Raw genomic sequence first — 22,018 nt, 5'->3', positions numbered from 1 at the left:
TTCTAGCTGTATGAACTCATTAAGGTGATTAAGAAACATCGCATCAGCACACTGAAGTGCTGTAATTGCCTTCTATCCAGTAAGTTCTCATATCCCAGTAAGTAGGGAAACTGGCAGGCTACAATTTTTAAAAGTCTCTCCCAGGGATGCAATTCAACTGTTAAAAAATAAGCAGCATTGTTGGGACTTCTCACATTTGCAAAGATTACCCAAGGCTGGCAAAGCAGGAAGATGACCTTGTACAGACTCACCAAGTTCCTGAAGACTAGGGCAGGAGCCTCAAGAACATCCGGTTGGAAAGGGGGCTCGTCACCAAGTCTGATGACCAGAGTCTACCCTTAGGACACACAGTGGAAAAGAGAACTGACTCCTGCAGGTATACTCGGAGCTCCACATGCAGGTCATAGTGCATGCACAGAAACACACACACACACACGCACGCACGCACGCACACACACACGCACGCACGCACGCACACACCCTTAAAGATTCATTGGCATTTTCCTTTGAAATGTTGAGTTTTTATTTTCAACACTGACCTACTCTATCCTCATTAAACACTTCTACTTGAATTGAGAAAAAAAAAATCCTCCATAAATTACAAATGAAGAGAATCTGTGAGTAAAGGAAGCAGAGACAGCATTCTCTGGCTAAATCGCCCAACTGGGAAACCCCACACTCCTCAGTCAGGTATGAGATATGCAGGCATGTTTTACATTTCCTCAAATCCTCACTACTCAGCTCTTCAGAGACACAGTGGTTTTTAGCAACCCTGGGAGCCACATTTATTTCTAAAGTAGCTCTTTGAGGAGTTGCAGTCTGGGGTCATGGGGTCTGCACTGGCTTGGGAAGCTGCACAGCCTGCAAGCTCCATCAGCTCCGGTGTACCGGTCAGGGCTTCTACCAGTGAGCCCTTGGCGTCTGTGCTTTGAATTCTGTGTATGGTATGTGCGGGTGTTAAGTCTGACGTGATCCAGATGGAGCTCTAGCTCCACATCCCCTGCCCTAGCTTCCCAGTGCTAGAGTGTTGGCCTATGCCCCAGTGACCAACCATGCTCACACTGTAAAAACAGGGTTCTCTAAAACAGCTTGTTAAAAATAGAACTAATCCACGTCCCCAGCAATGTTTTTATTTGTAACAAGATTATGTGAAAGCTGGAATCCCACTGTCACCTCCCACTCAAAAGGGCAGTGGTTAGAATTAGATGTGTAGGCACAATGAGGCAGCATAGGGCTAAGCAGATAGATGGTTCCAATTACAGTTTTATGTTCACCTTCAGCCAAGCTAAATAACTCAAGGAAGACAGCACATTTAATAATTTATGAGCCGGGGTTGGGGATTTGGCTCAGTGGTAGAGCGCTTGCTAGCAAGCGCAAGGCCCTGGGTTCGGTCCCCAGCTCCGAAAAAAAAAAGAAAAAAAAGAAAAAAAAATTTATGAGCCAAAAATCTGCATTTGCTATTTATTGCTACTAAAAATAAAGAGATGCTGTGGCCACCAGTGTGTATCTGTGCCTGTGAGTTGGGAATTAAGAAGTTCCTTTGAGACTCAGACCACAGCTCAGTAGAACGCTTGCTTAGCATGGGTTCAGATCCCTAGGACAGCAACAGAACATCACCCACAAAACCCCTTTGGATAGGTTAAGACTCAGGTGGAAGTCAATGTTGGCAGAGACTGGAAGAGAAAGTTCCATTTCTAGGGCATCTCATTCACAAGGCTGGCAGTTAGCATGAACAAGATGGTCTGTGTCCTCAAAGAGGCAGGGAATGTCGCTACAGTGGCAAGCAATCCAAGAAACCAAGGCTGAGAGGGACCTCTGTCCTGTGAAGCCACAGTAGTTTACAGAGTTCTAGGACAGCAAGAGCTACAGAGAAACCTTGTGTCAAAAAACAAAACAAAGTGACCTCAACAAAAACTTTTTGAAATTTATTTAGAGGAGTGGAAAGAAGGCAAAACTAACCAAAGGTTACCGTTGACCCCAGGCATCGCCTGTGTGAACAGTCAGGACTAACACGGGGACACAGATTCAGTCCTGTCACCTCCCCCGCCCCCAACACACAGTCCAAGTCTGCTCACTATGGGTGAAAAGCTCTATGGGTCAGTTTGTAGGTTTGTACCAAACAGGTCACTAAGGAGCTCACGGTTTTTAAGCAGTTCTGGAGAAAGGAAGAGCAGTATCACCATTATCTAGATCCTGCTAAGGATCCAGTTCTGAGAGGCACAGAGAAAGGAGCCCTGGGGAGAGCAGTCCTCAGTGGGATGTCATCATAAGGCAGCTTGGCTTCTCCTTGGTTACCTGCACTTAGGTGTCTTGCAGGGACTTTTTGTGAAAGCTGGCTCCCATGGGGAGGGATCCTTTCAGGTTTTGCAGAAACAAGCCTCCCCACGTGGTGTCTCAGGCTATACCTTTCAAGTGAGTAAGACCTAACTATCTAAAACCACAGACCCAAATATTAAGATAAGAATGACTCTGTTTAAAAAGAGATACTTTCAGGGTCCCACACATGAGTATCTCCCACTAGGAAACAATGTAACAATGTCAGCCAAGGTCAGTGGTGGAAGAGACGCAGATCTGTATGAGCCAACACGATCCCCAGCTCGTCACACGCCTCGATCACAACCTTGTCAGCAGTAGATCCGGATGGAGCAACAATGTAGGCCACACCACTCTGCGGAGGAAAACCCCAAGACCAATGTTGACTTTCAAGGCACAATAACATGCATATCTAGAAAAATACAAAATTCCCCTCTAAAATGAAGCAGTAGGAGAGAGACTCAATGGTTTAGAGAACCGGCTACTTTTCCAAAGAATCCAAGTTTGGTTCTCAGCACCCATATAACATGGCACCCACAACTATCTGAAACTCCAGTTCTAGGGCCTCTGACACCCTCTTCCGGCCTCCATGAGCACCAGGCAGGAGCACATACCTACATACATACATATGTGCATGCAGGTAAAACAAACATAAATATAATCTTTAAAAAGGGCACAAGCTAATATTCAGGCAAAGGATGATGCCTTTATCACATAGGAAAGTAAAACAATCCATTTGTATCAAATCGACACAGTTTTACTATGTGACTCTAAGAAATTAGAACACAGGAGGCACAATGTGTGTGTGTGTGTGTGTGTTGCTAGGAATTGAAATTGAGGCCAGACATCAACTGGTCAAGCGGTCTGTGCACATCCCCATCCTCTCAGGGGGCATCTGAAGTCATTCTACAATTCTACATTCCCAGCACACAACAACTCTTGCTTACCCTTTTCGCTCGGTCTACATTATCCCTGAAAGGAAAGAAAGCATCGGAACTGACAGACACGCCACTCAGCTTGTCCACCCATTCCTTCTTCTCCGCCTCAGTGAGTAACTCAGGAACCTCTTCAAACAGTGCTTTCCATTTCACCAGGTCTTCACCCTAGGGAGCCGGGGGTGCAAAGTGAGCCAGCAGCATCACCTCTAGCTCAGTCCAATGCCAGCACCCACTAGGGCTTTCTCTTAGGACTGCTCCCTAAACAATGACACACTGAGGTTCCAATTTTCAGAAGTTCTTTGATGTTTAAAAAAGATTTTCATTAAGGAAAGGTTATTCTTAGACGGCCAAGGAGATCACATTGTGCTTTTGTTTACCCCAAACCTACCATATTCCCAAATCTCAAAGTTAAATCTCTAACTTTATATACCTTCACCAAACCATTTAAGATAATTACTCATGTCCAATCTAGGAACCAGGCAATAACTGATGTTTGTGTAGATGAACTACGTGTCTCAGGTATAAAGTCAGCCGTGGGCAAATCAAAACAATGCGTGGTATTTACTATTACTTGGATGTTTGTCACCTCAAGATGATACTGAAACCCCTAGTGCAGAGGTAGTAAGAAGTAAGGCCTTCTGCAGGAAGGACGCGGTGGAGCGTGCCGACAAGCTTGCACTCAGAGTCAGAGCAGGTCACATAGAGCCGCGATCTTATACCAAAACCAAACCAAAACACAAACCTCATGGAGTTGCTAATGGCTTTTGTAGAAAGTGTGGTGGGAGAAGGCGCTGGTGACCAGCTATTAGATCATGTACAGCTAAAATCTAATGCACTACCAGGCAGAAAGCTTCTACTGATGCTAGGAGATACTGGGAGATGGAGAAAAACAGTCCTTGCAATAACAATATTATAACCCGAAGGGGAATAACAATGGACCTACAACATTAATCCAAATCATTCCACAGGAAGCAGAGGTCTGTGCTTTCAGAAAGGGTGCAGCAGTGAAGTTGACAGAGATCAGGAACGTATTTTAAGGATTTCAGACTACTGAGGGTTTTAAGAAGTATCTCTGGGGTAGGACAGTCATAAACGACACTACCACAACACAGTCCACTGGGACCGCAATCAATCCGTACCTCACCAATGGTGCCGGTCACATACTGATCGATGGCATTGGAGACTTCTGCTCTCTTCACCCCAGCTTTAAACTTCATGGAAAGCACTCGTGGATGGTGCCGAAGCCACCAAGAGTTTGCCTTATCACCTGCAAGGCGTGTACAGTGTATCCGAGACTGCTGTCCTGCTCCGATGCCAATAACCTGAGGAACAGGGACATTAGTGATCAGCAACACTTCTCCCAGCCACATTTCCTTTTCAAAGGATGACAGGAGTGAAGCTTCCATCCTGAGTGACTTTGCTGGCTTTCTGGAGATCCTGCCCAAGGACCAGAGACCACAGTCTGCCAGGATTTAGTGACCAGAACTGACAATCCTAATAGCTGGCAACCATGAAAATCCTGAAAGGCTCTTTGGAATCACACATTAGTATCTCTCTGGCCCCAACACCAACCTGTAGTGTGTGCGTGCGCGTGTCCTGTAGTGTGTGTGTGTGTGTGTGTGTGTTATGTAGTGTGTGTGTACGTGTACCAGTCTCGCTAACCACACCTGAGGCAGCTCCCACTAAGCAATAGCCAGTGTAACCAAGAGCAGTAATGGGCTCTGGGTTAGTGTCTAAGTCTACCAAGGTGCTGAATAAATACTGACACCAGGAAGAGAAACCTGGCAAATCTCCCTTTCCTGGCATCAAGGCAGATGGGCTTTTGCCCACTGCTCTGTCTCGACAGCTTGGTTACCTGCCCGTCCTTGGCATAGCACACCGAATTAGACTGAGTATACTTGACAGCGATGGTGGCGACAATGAGGTCTCGGAGAGCAGATTCCGGCAGCTGAAACAAACAGGATGGCTAAGTCTCACCAGGCTTTGGAAATCGTGTTGACTTAAGCTATGGACACAGTGTAATACACAGACCTGTAATACAGTTAGGACCCTCCATCACAGCAGACCCTGCTGTACTGTCCTCAAGACTGTGGCATGTGAGCACATCTCTAACTAATCGGTGCTCTCTGCAGTCCCATGTGTCACCCTCACACTGATGACAACCATTCAGCGACATAATGTGAAACACTGTTTTTACTTGAAAATGACGAATAATATTTTTTGGTCGGAATTTCTTTAAATAACTGAGATATAAGATTCAGGATCAGAACTAATATTCCAACGCTTGGCAGGCAGAGGCAGGTGGATCTTTTGTAAGTTCAAGGCCAGTCTGGTCCACACAAAAAAATAGTCTTAACAAAACAAAAAGCCAACATTCAGCATTAAGTCTGCAGGAGATGCAAAATGTCACCTTTGGTACAAATTAGAAACGAGAACAATGAAGCCAGTGTGTACCCTAAGCAGGTAAGAGTGTCAGCTACAGACAATTATACGGACCACAAAAAGATGCCTGGGCCCTGGCATTCGGCATCAAAGGCTGAGGAAGCAGGATCTGGGCTTCAAGGCCAGCCTAGACTACAGAGAAGAGTGAGTTATGTCGCCTGTGAAAAATGGATGCAATTGGGGATAATCATATTAGGTAAATAACTAAGCCACTCTCAGACACACAAATATTCTATTTTGCTTGTGCTCCCTAGATCTATAGATAAATAAAATTATAAATCTACACCATGTGCAACGTGAAAAAAGAAAAAAACTGTCTATGGAAAAAAATATATATAATGAGCACATGCAATGAAAATTTAAAAATAAACAAAAAGATAAGCTTGGCTTCATCCAAATTAAGCTTCTACTCTGCAAAAAGAGAAATAGAATAAAAATATAGGAGTACTCAATTGTATGTGAACCTACACTTCTTAAATCTCAAAATTCAAAGCTTAGTTTGAAAAGATTTTTTAGGGGGATGGAGTGAAGGATTGTGGGAGGGGGTGACCTGGAGGGGGCAGTGAGTGGGACGTAAAGTAAATAAGTAAGATAAATAAAATGGTTTACTAAAAAATATTTAAGGAAATTTATTATTCTAGTATTAAATACTAATAATATTATCAATATACCCTTCACCTTTTGTTTGAGCCAACAAGTACAGAGCTGACTACAGAAAACAGGTCTCTTAGAAATCCACTTCAAACATACTCCGGCACTCGAAGTCGGATCAAAGAATATGAGAAATGCCCGTGGGGTGGATGGAAGTGCGCAACCAACTGAAGCACTATTTTTTTTTAAAGGGGGTGGGGTGTAGGGAGACTTCAGATCTCTTTTATCTACCACTCTCACGACAATGGCCTGCTGTAAGCAGACCAGTGCCCCTCCAGAAGCACACAGAAAAGCCAGACCCACAGCAAAGATGCAGAGAAAAGGCCAGAAGAAAACAATGATCTCAACAATCTAAACATTTCCCGAGCACCATGCAAGGGAGGGGTATGAGAGCTCAGCTGCATTTCAGTAAAGCCTGATAGGACGCTGGGGCAATGCAAGGTCAGAGGACACGGGAAGGATTTGGGCAGACACTCAGTTTCTGCAGAGGAGAGCTGGACCACGGGCAGACCATGCCTCACAGACACCAAAGCCCAAAGCCCAAGTTTAAATCAGCTCAGTCCTTCACAACTAGGTATGAGCCATTTCGCTTCACCTGCCTGCCAGGAGCATAAGCAATTCTCTAGAGTGAAAAAACACTACAGACTCTCAGAATATCTCCACATCCAGTGTCCAGCACTGAATACAAAGTCCAGGCATGTTAGCAGGTAAAGCAGGAAACAATCCTTCAAAACTGAGGGCTCCATACCTCAGGGGCTAGGCCTAGGTCAGGCTCTGTTCAGTCCACACACACACACACACACACACACACACACACACACACACCCTCGATTTCCCCATCTTGTAACTTTAGACAGATTTAACTCTTCTCTGTCCCAATCCTGTCTTTTGTACAGCACAGAGGATGGTCCTTTCCCACAATGCACTGTGACCGAATGGAATACTGCATGTAAGCAGTTCTTCCCAGACCATCACTACTTACAGGGTGACAAAGGACACGACCTAAATATCCAAGGGCACAGGTCATACTTGGGTTGCCAGACGGCTTTTCACTGAAGTAAAGCAACATTTATCAAAACAGAAAAATATCTGTGAGCTAATGCATGCAGTTGCAGAAGACACGATCTTACTCAAGTATGACTGAAGACACTTCTTTCTAATTAAGTACATATACACACAGGCTTCTAAGGTGTCCAGCTTACCTGACAATTCAGAGATGCGACAGCTGCTTGCATATCCACCAATTACAAATGTGGATGGACCTTAATAAATGATAAGCTTACATATACTGAAGGCAGCAGACATGCTATTAATTTTTAGTTCAGATAACTTCAAACTTACATCTTTATTCTTGGTGACAATATTGCTAAACAACGACTTGTCAACAACACCATTATTTCTCTTCTGGCTTAAACGAAGACCAAAGAGTGTTCGAACTTCATTTTCATCCGGTTTGTAGGACTGGTCCATCTGAGACACAAATTTTAAAAATTAAGTATTGTATCTACAGCCTCAAATTTTCTATACAAAAAAATTCACCTTTCCTGGGTTTGAGGGTGCATGCATATAGTCCCAGTACCTGGAAGGATGAGGCAGGAGGACTGCAGGTTAGAGACCAGGCTCAGCCACAGTTAAGTTCCAGGCCTGAGCTACACAGCCACACTGTGTCTCAGGAAACAGGCCCAAACGTTAGCACAGGAAAGACCTTACCCATGAGTTATACCCATTTTCCTAACATGAACATGTGTGATGACATCACTTAGTAATGGACACAATGCAATGAAAGTAATAATATGGGAAAATAAGAATTATAGCTTGCATCTCCCATTATGTGAGATGCTCAGTTGGTGAATCTGAGATGTAAAGTTCATTATAATTGCAAAGATAAAAAAATTTAAAAACACCATACCCATGAGGACATTCAACTTGGCCTCCACCTTCTACAGGGGCAGCATAAAGTCACCAATATACATAGTCTGTGACCCCAGCTCTATTTCTCTCAGAACTTAGGTAAGTTATATAAAGACAGGTTTGCAAGGGTGTAAAGCAGGGTATGTGAGTAAGAAACAAAAGAAGTGCAGATGAACACCCTGGTGGAGTGTGTCCTGACTATTTCTGGAAGGACAAAGAAGAAATTTAGATCTGTCACTTTAAAGGGTAACAGTGACAGTGGGACAGGCAGGAAAGTTTCTACAACAGTTGATATCTGAACAAGAAAGCATGTTAAATACAAATGAAAAATAAAACTTGAAAGTGAGACTCTTACGGCCCCAAACTACTATATAAAAAGGGTAAGAATAAGAGTAAAGGTGTCTGGCAGGCCAAGGCCGTGCACACGCTCAGTGGAAACCCTGAGATTAACGCAGAGGCAGGGGTACCAAAGGCTCCCTACTGAGACCCCAGCTACTCATAAATGAGAGGAACAGAAGAGTCTGGTGCGCTGCTGTAAGTGTCAAATCCCAGCATCTGCAAAGCTGGGTGTGAGCTTGAGGCCACCTTGAGCTACACAGTACAACCCCATCTTAAAATTTGAAGGCTGTCTCAATAAGAAAGATACACAGGGGGAAAGAACACAAAATAAACCCAAAGACTAAATTACCGCCTAATTAAAAACTGCACCAACCTGAAGAACACAGTAGCTTCCATTTTTCTTTTTAGAAAGTATTTTCAAGGCCTCTTCCTCATATCCTGGGGCAACAATACCATCTGACACCTGTAAATACATATATTAAATTCTTAATTTTAGAAATCAGAGAATAGCTCTATAAGATATAGCAACAATTAGCTGTACTATCAACAGAAAATGTTAACATTAAAACTCAAAAAGCTAGTAGGTAGACTCAGAATTATTCATTAGGGTGAATCCATCAAAGTGCTTCCTTCACACTTCTCCACCCTGATCATTTGGGCTCACTACCATGCCCTCGTCACGTCCTCGTCACGCCTTTAACAACAGGACCTTGGGCATTAAGCACATCTGCAGAGGACTTAAAAGAACTGACCATATAATACCCCCCACATCAAGACAAACACCTCAAACCCTAAATCTCAAAATTAAGGGAAAGTCAAGTCAAGGATTGGTGTCCTACATGGTAAACACAGATGTAACCAGGCAGGCTACGGTTTCAATGAAGCCTAGGGACAAGCTATTCAGTTACATATGTATCAATATACTTGAACCTCTACTCACTTCTCTGGAGATAATTTTTGCAGTTGGGACATCACAAACATCAGATAATGCAACAAAATCACCAAATGAAGACATCCTATCAGCTCCTGTAAATGAAAGGTAAAGGGATTCGCCATAAAGCAACTGTGCATAGAAAAACTCACATGATCAAATCTAGTATTTCCTTTCAGACACTTTCAGGTTCACAGACATGATGCCATGTGGCATGCGCCTCTGTTACTCCAACGTGGGCAGGTATACTATACACGTGATATGGAAAATAAAACCTCCTTTCCTAAAGCTAATTATTACAGTTATCACAATCAGTCAACTAATGAGTAAGAACGTATTACTTTTACCTTCTACATTAGCACTTAGCATCAGCTACTGAAGATAAGTGAGTCACGTGGCCTCCACCCAGTCTGTATCTACAGATGAGGGGGGCAGGCAGGACTCGGCACAAGGCTATAGTTGCTGCCTATGGCTGTAACTAATAAACTGTAGCAGTTTTCTCAAAACCCTTCATGATCTAGTCATTATACCAAGTTCTTGTATTTCTGAGTATATAAAACCTAAGTCAAATCAAACTTAGTGGTTAGAATAACTATGCAATTTTCCTCAGAATAAAAATGTATTCAAGTACCTAACCCAAAATAAAATGTACCAATCTCATTTGTTTCCACATACTACATTAAAATAGTAACAAGCATTTTTATAAATATAGTCATCTCAAGTATTAATTTAAAACAATGAAAGATAAATGTAAATCCTATAAGCCAGGGGTAGTACTATTTTACTCTATTCAGTATGAAACACTGCTTTTTTCCTCTCAATGACAAAATCTCTGATCTGACCTCTTGCTCTTGCATATGCAATGGCCAGGGGCGTGAGGGTCGGATAGAGGTCATAGACCATGCAGACTCTGGCTTCGTCCTCACTGAGTGGAACCCCAACAGCAGCACCTGGCAAAGGAAATGAGAATGGCAGCGATGGCAGGCAGGAGAAACAGTGGCCAAGCACCCCCAGCCCTCCCAGGGTAAAGCACTGACTGGGCAGACCCTTGTGACCATGCACACAAAACTGTTTAAAAGCACAGGCAGTAAACCTGAAACCTCAAATTGCTACTTTTCAATATTCACACCAAAATATTTGTTAAAGGGCTAGATGTGTATCTCAGTGGTAAAACATGTTCTAAGACCAGGTTCATTCCCAGCACCACAAAAGAAACAAAGGAAGCAAAATGATTTTAAACATTTACATTTTTAAAGACCTAACCTATATTTTTCAAACAAATGAATATATACTTCATATATACTTATGCCAAATTAAACAAAAACTACTCAGTGAGGTAATTAAACTCTACAACCACAGTTTTAGGGGCAGTGACATCTCTCTGCGGTGGAAGCAGAGCCCCCGAAGCCCGACCACACTGCTGTGCAGGCAGCCAGGCACGGCATCACCGACTCGCTCCGCCTGGCTCCACACCCTGTTTATTTCTACTCACTCACTGCACTTTAGCGCCCAATAAATATTAACAGTGGTGTGCGAGACTGCAGGCAGCCCTTGTGACATTATGGATTATGGAATTGTGTGTGGACTTGAGAAAATACGCGCAAGAATGCCTCATTCAATAGAAACAGGACAGAATGTTACTTGAACAATCCCTGCATGTTTACTAAGGTACAATTCCAACACGGAAAGGTAGTTCTCTGGCTTTATTTCACTTCACTTTCATTCCTCAACGTTCAGAACAACACTGCAAGCGCCAACAGTGTAATTCCTCTCTCTCCTGACTCTGCCACATAATTGTGTGTACATACATTATGTCACCAAGGTTTCTATGACTATCACAGCCAAAATTGGTCTATGATGTCCTGAACTGTCTAACCGGCATCAGCACTCCCTAAGCCTCAAGCACTCTAGGCCATTCTGAAGGTTTTCCTCACCTGCTGGGCTGACGTGCTTGAAAGACGCCGCAGCTGGAATGTCTACTGCTCCTCTCAGCTCTGTCACCAGCTGCCAGGCATTCAAAGCATCGCAGAGGTTTATGAATCCTGGGGCTCCGTTGAGAACTACACATGAAAACACATATACACGTTAACAAGCAGGCTCAGAAAGGCCACATGTATGTACATTCCTTACAAAGTAACACACCTAGGCTACACAACCTGCACATGATTTTAGCCAAAAGTCACAAAGGTACAAAAGTAATCAAAGGCTGGGGGTGGTGCACACCTTTAGTCCCAGCACGTGGGAAAGCAGAAGCAGGTGGGTCTCTAGGAGTTCAAGCCTAGTCTGGTCTACAGATTGAGTTCTAGGATAGCCAGGGCTACATAATGAGACCCTCAAGAACCATTCCCCACCCCACCCCCACTCCCCAAAAGAAAAATGAGCCAAGAGGTAACAGGCATCTACAGACATATCAGTAACCCAGCTTCAAAAGGAGCAGAGCGCTTGGGTCATCTTCGGAGAAGTGCGCCCCCACCCCACCTCTGCAGAGTAGAAATAAAGTAGTCAGAGTCTCAGTACCAATGACAAACCTGGTGTCCATACACATGTGAACAGATTAAATATTTATGACTATTAGTATGTCACAAATCATAAACTTTTTCAACTAAAACAAACAAACCCTAACAACGGTGGTACAATTAAACTGCTGTGGACAGGAGCGACAGAAACAGTGTTCTCATCTTTTCGAGTGGATGCAGTGAAAGCTGCAGGCTGGGTGCTTACATTTAATCCCAGCAGTCAGGAGGCAGAGGCATGCGAGCCTCTCCAAGTTCAAAGCCAGTCCGATTGCACAGACTTCCATTACTACAGGAAAACCATTACCACAGACAGACTGCAAGTGCAGCAGAGCGGAATGGTGTGTGCTTGTAATCTCAACACTCGGGGATGAGAGCGGAGATCCTGAGATCCTGCCTCAAAACAAGTTCCCCAACAAAAAGAAAGCACAGTTTCAGAAGGAAGGCACATGGGCTGGAGAGATGGCTCAGCCGTTAAAGGCTAGGCTCACCACCAAATATATAAGAAGGAAGGCACAGAGCAAGCAACGCACACCAGAGATCATTAGCTCAGTCCCCTTCTCCAGCTCCTACCCCTCTGTGGGTGCCTTGTCAAATTGTGAGTGGGCAGGTGAGCAGAGGAACAGTCATGTCTAAACACTTCCCAGAATGCTGGTTCCCTCACATCATATTCTCAGAGGTACTAATAACTGGTCAGACATAACAGAAAGCGCTTCAGAGAATGCCCTGCCTATTAGATGAAACAAACAGGCACTGTCTCACTTCCAGTCAGAAGAAAGCAAAAGACAAAACCAAAACAAAAATCAAATATACACACAATTCTATCTTTATTCTTTGCTTCAGCTTTGTTCCAGACAAACAGGAGTGTACACTCTAATAACCACATAAAAACACGTTACCTTTCCTCAGAGTGAAGCACCCAGACGCACAACACTCATAAGGAACACTGAAGACTCAATGTTTTTCAGTGTTGAGGGTAGAACACAGAGCTTCACAGAGTACAGGTGACACTCCAACCCAGAAAATTCTTATAAAAATGCAAAATCCAGGCTCAAAATCTAATACTGCACTGGGGTCTGCCACTCGAATGTGAGAACTCGAGTAAAGCTGGGCGAGGTGACAAAGGAGGATGACCAGCTACTCTGGCCAGAGGTGCTGACCTGAAAAAGATAGCCAGGACCATTGAGAGCACAGGGAAGGGGGTCTGAGTGGAAAGTCAAGGTCAAGGCCCTAGAGCAGAAGCTTCCCTGGCTGGGAGTAGAGCTAAGTAAGGGGGTGGTAGTGAGTCAGCAGGAACGGAGACTGCAAGGCAAGCACCTGATGGAGCAAGGAAGGCCAGTGAAGAGTCCTACGTGGGAAGCATCACCTGATGCAGTTAAAACTACTCTGCTGTGTAGAACAGAAAGTCTAAGAAGGGGGCAGAAGTAGCTTAGTGCAGTGGGGAGACTCTGAGACTTATGTATGGTTAGGTACAAGATGTTGCTGTGGTAAAGCAACAATAGAACCGCAGATCCCTGGATGGCAAGGGTAAGAGGAGAGACTCTGCAATCCTCAAACTTCCTACCCTGCTCTCCCCCACCCTCTGGGCTGAGACAGGAAGAAGAGAAGTCACAGGGGAGCAGCTGTTTCTGAACAGCAACCCATGGACCAGAGTGGGTTGCCCTGAGTGTGAAGCTGTCCTGGCTCTCACCATGCACCAACTCTCCTGTCAGTTCTAGGGCTCCACACCCAGAGCTCTCTTCTGTCCTTCCCCTGACTCCTCTCAGAGGAACAAAACAGGGTAAAAAAACCTTGAAAGTACCTCTATTATAGCTACAAAATGTCATGTATCAATTCCCTCTGAGGTAAAACTCTATTTCAGACACAAGACTTTAAAAGGGAGGTGAAACAGAGCTGACCCTACAACAAATGTGGTTAAGCTCAGGAAGTCCCTGAAATTGACCAGATTTACTAGGTCACTATAGAAGTCGTACAGATGGATAAGACATTCTCAGACTAGTTTGGTTGCCTGGAAAGGACACTCTTCAAACTGTGGAGCTGTCTGCAGGCTGAGCAGTGTACTCCAAAGTCCCAGTTTTGTAAGCAATCTCTGAGTCATTTCTGTTCCTATAAATAAGCTCTCACCACTATTCCTATAAACAATCACAATATACCCCACTGGATCACTAGGTTTGACTTTGGTGATATCTGTACTTTGGCTGTCACTGGTCCCTTCTCTGGAGTAGACATATGTTCCCATTTCCACAGAAATAGTATCACACAGCATAAACAGTTTTAATTCTTAGTTCAAAGACACAGTTTTAATTCTAGTTCAAAGAATACCCAACATCGTCATTTCTTTTTAAATTAAAAAAAAAAAAAAAGTGTGGGGTAAGAGGCATGAATACGGACAACTCTGACCTGGGACTGAAGTCACCAAGCTAGTATATCAAGTACCTTAGCCCCTGAATGATCACCCTGGCCCTCAATGTTATTTAACTTCACACGTTTATGTTGGCCCACAACAACTGTCCTTTTAGGTCCAACAAGGAAATCATTTCTTGTGACATCCGTCCAACAGATAGTGGCTCTCAACCCATAGAAACACACTAGAGTTTCCTCTGCTGCTGTTTTCCCTGCCTCAACTACCAATTATAGAAGCATCGCAGACTTGGTCTGCTTCTCTTCTGGAAATCTCAGCAACTCCACCATCTAGTCTTCCCAAACAGCAACGTCCCAAATACTGTCATCTCTAACGTGGGCTTTGACCACCACTCAGGCAGTGTAGCTGCTGTACCGCTCTGAAACTTTCTGTGCACCTCAAATCTGGATGGTTTTAAGGCCTGCTAAGTAATTTACTTTTACATCTGGAATGGGAGTGACTTCAGATACAAGAAAGCAAGCCGGGTGTCTACACAGCTCATACTTCCCATGCTTTACCTGTGATGGGAAGCTTGGGCTTCAGTGTATACAGCTGGGCAGGAGTCTGATGGGGGTTCATCCCATACCTCAAGGGCATCTGAGAAATTCCTTTACTGTACTGTCTCCTGAAGTAATCCGAAATCGCTTCATCATATTGAGCGGTATGCGTGAATGCCTACAAAAAGTTGTATTTTGTGAGATACTAGGAACTCCTTTAGGTATAGACTTAGCCACTACCCCCAACACATCCCAATTAACACTGAATAGTATAATTAACCTTTCTGCCTTTGAATCTGACAGAAATTTCCTAATCCTTAGTTTCTCTGTGTTTAGTGAAAGGACAGGAGGCCCACGCAGAGTGTGGGGAGCTGACATATTTAGCAGAACCGAGTGCTTGCACTGACACACTCAGGCTGCACGGACACTGCTTTATGGTATGACAGAAGTGCACCCACCTTCAATGCCAAGTGGCGCCTGGTCTCCAGGGAGGTGTCCTTATTACCAGAGCCCTGCATCTCTGCAGCCACCGCACCATAGTCCTCTGGCTCACACACAACTGTCACTCGAGCATGGTTTTTGGCTGCAGCTCTCAGTAAGGTCACGCCACCTTTGAAGGATGAAATATGCTATTTTCCTTTGGTATTTTGCTATCAGTTGAAGAACTCTCAAATAAAATAACTGTGAATAACATTTCTATCTTAATTTTTGCCTTAAAAAAGGGGGGGGGATAGCTCATATGAACCCCACCCCATGTACAAAAGTAGCTTGTAAAATACTTTTTAAGATGGGAGTCATGACAATCAGATTTGTGAACATTGGAGACTGAGGCAGGAGGATTACTACAAGTGGAGTTCAAGGCCAACCTGGACATTGTAGCAACACCCCCCACCCCCATCTCAAAGACATGAAACAAAACCAGAAACAATATTAAAATAAAAGCAAAAGCCAAGAACGTGATGTCCACCCATCACTTTGAAACGTTCCTGTCACCTTACCAATGTCAATTTGCTCAACAGCTGCCTCAACGGTTACATCTGGAGAAGCCACAGTCTTCACGAACGGGTACAGGTTACAGACAACAACTCTGACAATCAAAGACAATTAGCTGTCATTCAAACACTTAAACTTCACAACTATTTAGGAAAAAAGTTACTACAGATGTCATCAAAACCTGTGAAGACCTAGAACACAGACTGTAAGCCGGACAATTTCAAATTCTTTTCTTAAAGTTTGTTTTTACGTGTACAGGGATTTGCCTGCATGTGCATGCACGTAGTGCCCATGGAAGCCAGAAGAGGATCCACAAGTCATGAGTAAACTGCTGGGAGCTGCTGGAACCTAAGCCCGGGTTCTACAAGAAGAACAAGTGCTCCTAGCGCCGAGCCACTTGTCCAGCCAACATTTCTACATTCTGAGAAGCCATATTAAAAAGGTCTCGAGGCTCTTAGAGCATAGAATCAGCACATGCTCTGACGCTTGGCTAACTAATACTCCCAGACCTCCCTTCAAGCATGACGGTTAGCCTTAGCTCACTATCACTATTAAATCATTAAAATTTCAAATTTTGTTTTTGGCCGAGAATAGTGGTAAACACTACCTAGGACATACACATTTACACTATTTCCCCAAGAGACTGTAAAGATTGTATACATAATGGAAACACTTAGCATTCTAAAGGTTTTGCTTTTAGGGGGGGTCATAAATATCTACCCCAGGACCCCAGTATACACCCTACCGGTAAAAACCAGTACAAGAGAAGAGGTAAGGACTCTCAGTTCACGGGATTAGGCTTGTTATCCTGATTCCAACACTGGACAAAAACATCACAAGAAAACTACCAGGGGCTGCTGCTTCCAATGTAAGCTAACACAAAAGCTAACTTGCAAGTCTAACCCAGAAAATAAAAAAATTACATACCATAGCCAAGTAGGGCATCATCCCAGCAAGGCAGGGTTAACATAGTACCTAAAAATTAGGGGCTGGCAAGATGGCTCAGGGAACTAGGGTGCTTGCTGCAAGACTGACAGCCAGAACCCACATGGTGGAAGGAGAGAACCCACTCCTGTGGGTTGTCCTCCCACCACCACAAGCCACCACATCATGTCTGACCCATAAAGATCTTAAAAAATTAATTGTAATATTAACAGAAGACAAAAGCCACAGGATTACTTGATGCACAAAGCGTGAAAAATTCTGTATTTAATCTATAATTTTATAAGACATCAATAATTTCAGAATTGTAAAATACCTCAAATGATAAAGTCTAAAATCGTTACCTCAACATGATAAAATAAAGTCTAAAATCGTGTTTATTGATATCTTAAAACCAATATTTTCCTAAGATTCAGAAATAAGAATGTCCACTATTCACCATTTCTAGTCAATATTTTGCTGTGTGTCAGCCAAAGAAATATATAAAGAAAACTAAAGGAAAGGCATCAAGGTTGGGTACACATGAAATGGTGTTCGTATAGAGAAAGTCCCAAGCTGTTAAGAAGAAAACCTACCAGCCTTAGTGAATGAGTCCAGCAAGACTGCAGGATGTATGATCAATACGCAAAAATCAATTGTAATAATACACATTGGCAAACAAAAATCAGGACAGGAAATTAAGAAAACAATGCAGAAATGACAGTATGAAGGCCAATCTAAAACTGAAGAACGAAATTACAAAAGTGTCACACTGACACACCGAAAAATACAAAACAATGTTGAGAGGAACTAAAGAAAATTAATGTTTCTCCAAGAGGGAAAGAATCTTTCACCCATGAGTTGGAAGACTTCTGCTGCTGGGACAACAATTATTCCCCAGTATACACAGGCCTTTTAGAAGACCGATGCCTTTCCTAAGGGTTGCACAGGGATCCTAACTGCAAGTGTCCCTGGATGGCTTTGCATGAGCAGAGTGGGAGGAGCGAGGGCCCTCTGCTTCACACCGCAGCTCTACCTCAGTGCTGTGCAGTGCAGTGCAGCTGCTCTGCTGTGCATGTTTAAAGGATACGACATGCTGGCTGTATGCAGCAAAATTAAAATCTTAACTTTTGAAAAACAAGGATTGGGCTAACTCAGTGGTGGGAAGTTTGCTCTACATAAAGAATTAGCAAAGTCAACGTTGTTTTAACTTACGTTACATAGTTTAGAAATACAAATCTGGCAAAATCAAAACGCTATTAACAAATATTACATAGAAGGCTAGTGTTTCTATAGAGAGGACAGGAGAAGACATGAGGTTTGCCATCACTCATCGCTGGTGTTTAACTCACTCAAAATTGAGCTTCACACTTTTTACCTTATGAGGTTGAAATCAAGCCTGGCCATGTCAGCAGCATCTTCTGGAATATTGCGTGCTAAGATTCCTAAGGTGGCAAAGTGAAAGGACACACTAAGGTCAGAAATTTGGGTGGCTCATATTGTGGAGCCCCATCCCTCACAAGGTAAACCCTCTAATAGTGTTTTTCTGAGACAGGCAGGGTCTCACTACAAAGTGCTGGCTGGCCTCCAACTTAGGAGATCTACCTGCCTCTGCTCCTGAGCACTGGGATGGGAGGCACACACCACCACATAAAAGACAGGGCCTGACTATATTGACCAGGACTGTCTTCCACTCCTGAGCTCACATGACCCTCACAAGTCTGTGCAAATGTCCCGAGCACCTCATGTTCTTAAAAAGCACACACGAAGTTGAAGAGCTCTGAAGCAAATAGCAAATAAACAAAATGAAGACATTTAACAACAGACACAGCAACACAGGCCTATACTCCAAGCACACAGGCAGGAGAACAGGTTGGACGGCAAGTCTGAATTACATAGTAAGACCTTATTTCATTAAAATAACAACTGGGTGTGGCACCTTAATCCCAGCACTCAGGAGGCAGAGGCAGGCAGATCTCTGAGTTCAAGGCCAGCCTGGTGTACAGAGTTCCAGGACAGCCAAGGCTACAAGCAGAAACTCTGCCTCCATAAACAAACAACAAAACCACCCTTTCTCTCAAATACTTAATCCTCACTGGGCCTTGAGACCTCTGATCCCAGCATTCCTGGCTAAGAGTTCAGGCTAGCATAGACTGACTACACAGTAAATTCTAGGTTAGTCTGGCCTCAAGAGAGAGACTCTCAAATACACAAAATGACCTTTTTCTTTCTTTTTCTTATGCAAAGCAAAACCCCAAACCCAAAAACCTGTAAAATAAAATTTTACATAACCACTGCCTGTCTTCCAATCTACATTTTCATAAGCTGTAGTTCACGACTGATAAACCTTAGCTTCTCAGTCTTTCCCTTTCTTTTCCTGTTTTTCTTTTCATGCATGTGCATGATTGTTGGGCAAGTATATCTATCTGTATGTGTACCACCAAGCCTAGTGCCCATGGACATCAAAAGAATTTGATCCCCTGCAAATGGAGTTACAGCGGGTTTGACTGGAATGCGGATGCCAGGAACTGAGCCTGGGTCCTCTGCAAGAGCAGCTGGTGCTCTCAACTGCTAAGGCCCAGCCATCTCTCCAGCACTAGCATTCTGGGCTTTCTTCACAAGTTCTCTTGCAACTTGCAATGCAGAAATACACTTCCTACGGCCATTACTGCTTAGAGGGTTTGCAATGCCAGACAAATGAACAGAAGTCACATTCTTTTGAGAAACAGTTACAGTGTAACACTGTATTCCAAGTGTGAACTACTTCAGAAGCCTACAGTCGGACCGTACATAGATACAACCCAATCTAGATTAACTACACTAGTTAGTAGGTCAAGATCAAAAGCAATGGAGGATCAAAGTGAGAGTTCATGGGAGTATTCTTTATAAAAAACTTTTTTGGGGATTAAGATTTATTTCTTCCTATATCCTCTGAAACTATATACTAAAATATTTGTTATAAACTGAAGGTTTATAGCCTTCAACCACTTACCAGCATGGACTGCAGGATGCAAGGTTTTCACACGCCCCCCTAACATTTCAGGGAACCCAGTTAGCTCAGACACATCTCTGGAAACAGAGTAATGAAACAGTTACTGAATTATCACCTTCCAGGATTCAAAGCATCTCCCACCAAGTCTACAAGAAAATTTTTTCCAAGTCCAAATAAAGCAAAACTTTAAATTTTTTCACTACGCTGGACTTCCTAAATTTTCTTCATATACTGCAAAATATTATTTCCTAAATGATATGTTTTGGAAAAGCACTGACTTTACAATGTCCAGACACTTAAGAACCTTTAATTAAGAAATAAATTCAATGGGCAATCCCATTACTCAGGAGGTAGAAGATGGATCTCTGAGAGTTCAAGGCCAGCCTGGTCTACAGATAAAGTTCCAGGACAGTCAGGACTACAAAGGGAAACCCTGTCCTAAAAAAAAAACAAAAGCAAACAAACAAAACAAAGAAATAAATTCTACTGAGAGTCATTTATAGAGAATTTAACAACAACAAAAGCATTAAAAGTATCTTAGGACTACAAGTATGGCTCAATATATGTCATGAAGTTTGTCTCCCATGCACAAGGACGCGCATAAACAAAAACACTGATTCTTTATCATGTTCCTATTTTTAAAAGATACGCACAATCCAACACTCACTCAAGGAGGCTTTAGCAGGAGGATCACAAGTTCAAGGACAGCCAGGGCAACCAGAGACCCTAGCTCTAAGTTTTGTTTTCTGAAACGAAAAATAAAAAAACGAGCTAGTGGCATGGCTCAGTAGGACTGGAGACTGGGGTCAGTCCTCCATACCACCAAAAGAATAAAAATGAAAAGGCATAACGGGGGCAAACATTAGTCAGTGGCGTGGAAATATGAATGACCACCTGAGAAACATTTAAACTATGTGATACACAATGCAAGAACTCCTCGAATTTCATCTGAAATGCCACAATGGCCGACCCTAACCATGCCCACAGAACTCAACTGTACCTACTTGTCTGCTGTCCCTGATGCTCCTGAAGACTCAGAAGAGAATCCACTGAAAACATCTATTCAGGAAGTAAAGGCATTTTTGCTGTTTGAAGCTGTCAAACGTACAGGGGTTAGGTACTGCTAGCACAGACAAACTTTCTGAGGAGGTGAATAATTTACCTGTACAGAGATTATCCACAGGCCAAGAACGATTATGGCAACAATGACAGGTCTTTTATTAGGTGTGTGAACTTACTCTCCTGGGGCCTTTTCCCTTTTCTACCTCCAGTTCTTCAGGATCATCTCCTGAAATCTCTTGTCAATCCCTTCCCACGGCCTAGTCATGCAACGATGGGCCTGTGTGTGTGTGACTTTACTTTCTGATGGATGCCATAAAAGAGGCAGATATAAATCCTCAAAGATGTTACAGTCTAACTGAGCAACCAGCTAAAGCCAGGCCTCGGAAGCTGAACCTCTGTGTTATTCTGCATAACAACTGGCCCACTTAAGTTAATTTGTTTGAACGCAGTGGCTGGGGGCTAGAGTTCAAAAACGCCAAGGCTCCCTAGTTCTAACCCAAAGAAGGTGTTTTTGTCAGTGCATGGATTACACGGCTTTCTGGTGAATATGGTCACAACGTTTTTCTCCCTTGACTTACCTTTAATACTACCTACTGCCTTACCTCACTGCCAGGCCAGCATCCCTGATCGCTTTTGCCGTGCCTCCAGAAGCGACCAAACTCAAACCAAGAGACGCGAGGTTTCTGGCAAATTCCACGAGGCCAGTTTTGTCAGACACACTGAACAGGGCTGAAACAGAAGGCATTTCTCGTTACTCGGGGCCTCTGGCACCGCGTTCTTCCGGGTCTGGGGAAGGGACTCAAGCGATTGCAGGCCCAGGGCCCAGCACTGGGAGGGGGGACCCAGCTTGCAGGCCCGGCCCGAAGCCTCCCCAGCTCGGCCAGCAGCGGCTTGCTGCACGGGCGGGTGGCAGGGACAGTGTAGGCAGGACCCTTGTGAAGCATCGCGAGGGCCTCACCAAGCTGGGAGGAAGCCATGGCTGCTGCGCCGGGTCGCGGAGTCTGGAGACAGACAGGACACGTGCGTAGGCTGGCAGGCCGGACCCCGCGGTTCAGGAAACGGTGGGCGGGGCAGGATGACCCCACGTGACCCTAAGGTCCCGCCCCCTCCTCCA

General features: G+C 43.9%; 1 protein-coding gene across 1 annotated transcript; it reads right to left on the bottom strand.

The window, feature by feature from the left end:
• Positions 1–1,904: 1,904 nt before the first annotated feature.
• Positions 1,905–21,943, bottom strand: Atic (5-aminoimidazole-4-carboxamide ribonucleotide formyltransferase/IMP cyclohydrolase). Its single transcript, NM_031014.2, is given in 16 exon segments — positions 1,905–2,668; positions 3,261–3,416; positions 4,391–4,573; positions 5,107–5,199; positions 7,686–7,814; positions 8,968–9,057; positions 9,535–9,620; positions 10,368–10,475; positions 11,460–11,585; positions 14,958–15,114; positions 15,395–15,546; positions 15,935–16,023; positions 18,229–18,295; positions 19,843–19,919; positions 21,507–21,633; positions 21,863–21,943. Coding segments are annotated over 16 exon segments (1,779 nt in total). The 5' UTR covers positions 21,882–21,943; the 3' UTR covers positions 1,905–2,548.
• Positions 21,944–22,018: the final 75 nt, after the last annotated feature.

Source organism: Rattus norvegicus, chromosome 9, assembly GCF_021556685.1.
Source record: "Rattus norvegicus strain SHRSP/BbbUtx chromosome 9, alternate assembly SHRSP_T2T, whole genome shotgun sequence".
NCBI lineage: Eukaryota > Metazoa > Chordata > Mammalia > Rodentia > Muridae > Rattus > Rattus norvegicus.
This window is presented reverse-complemented; position numbering and strand designations above follow the sequence as displayed.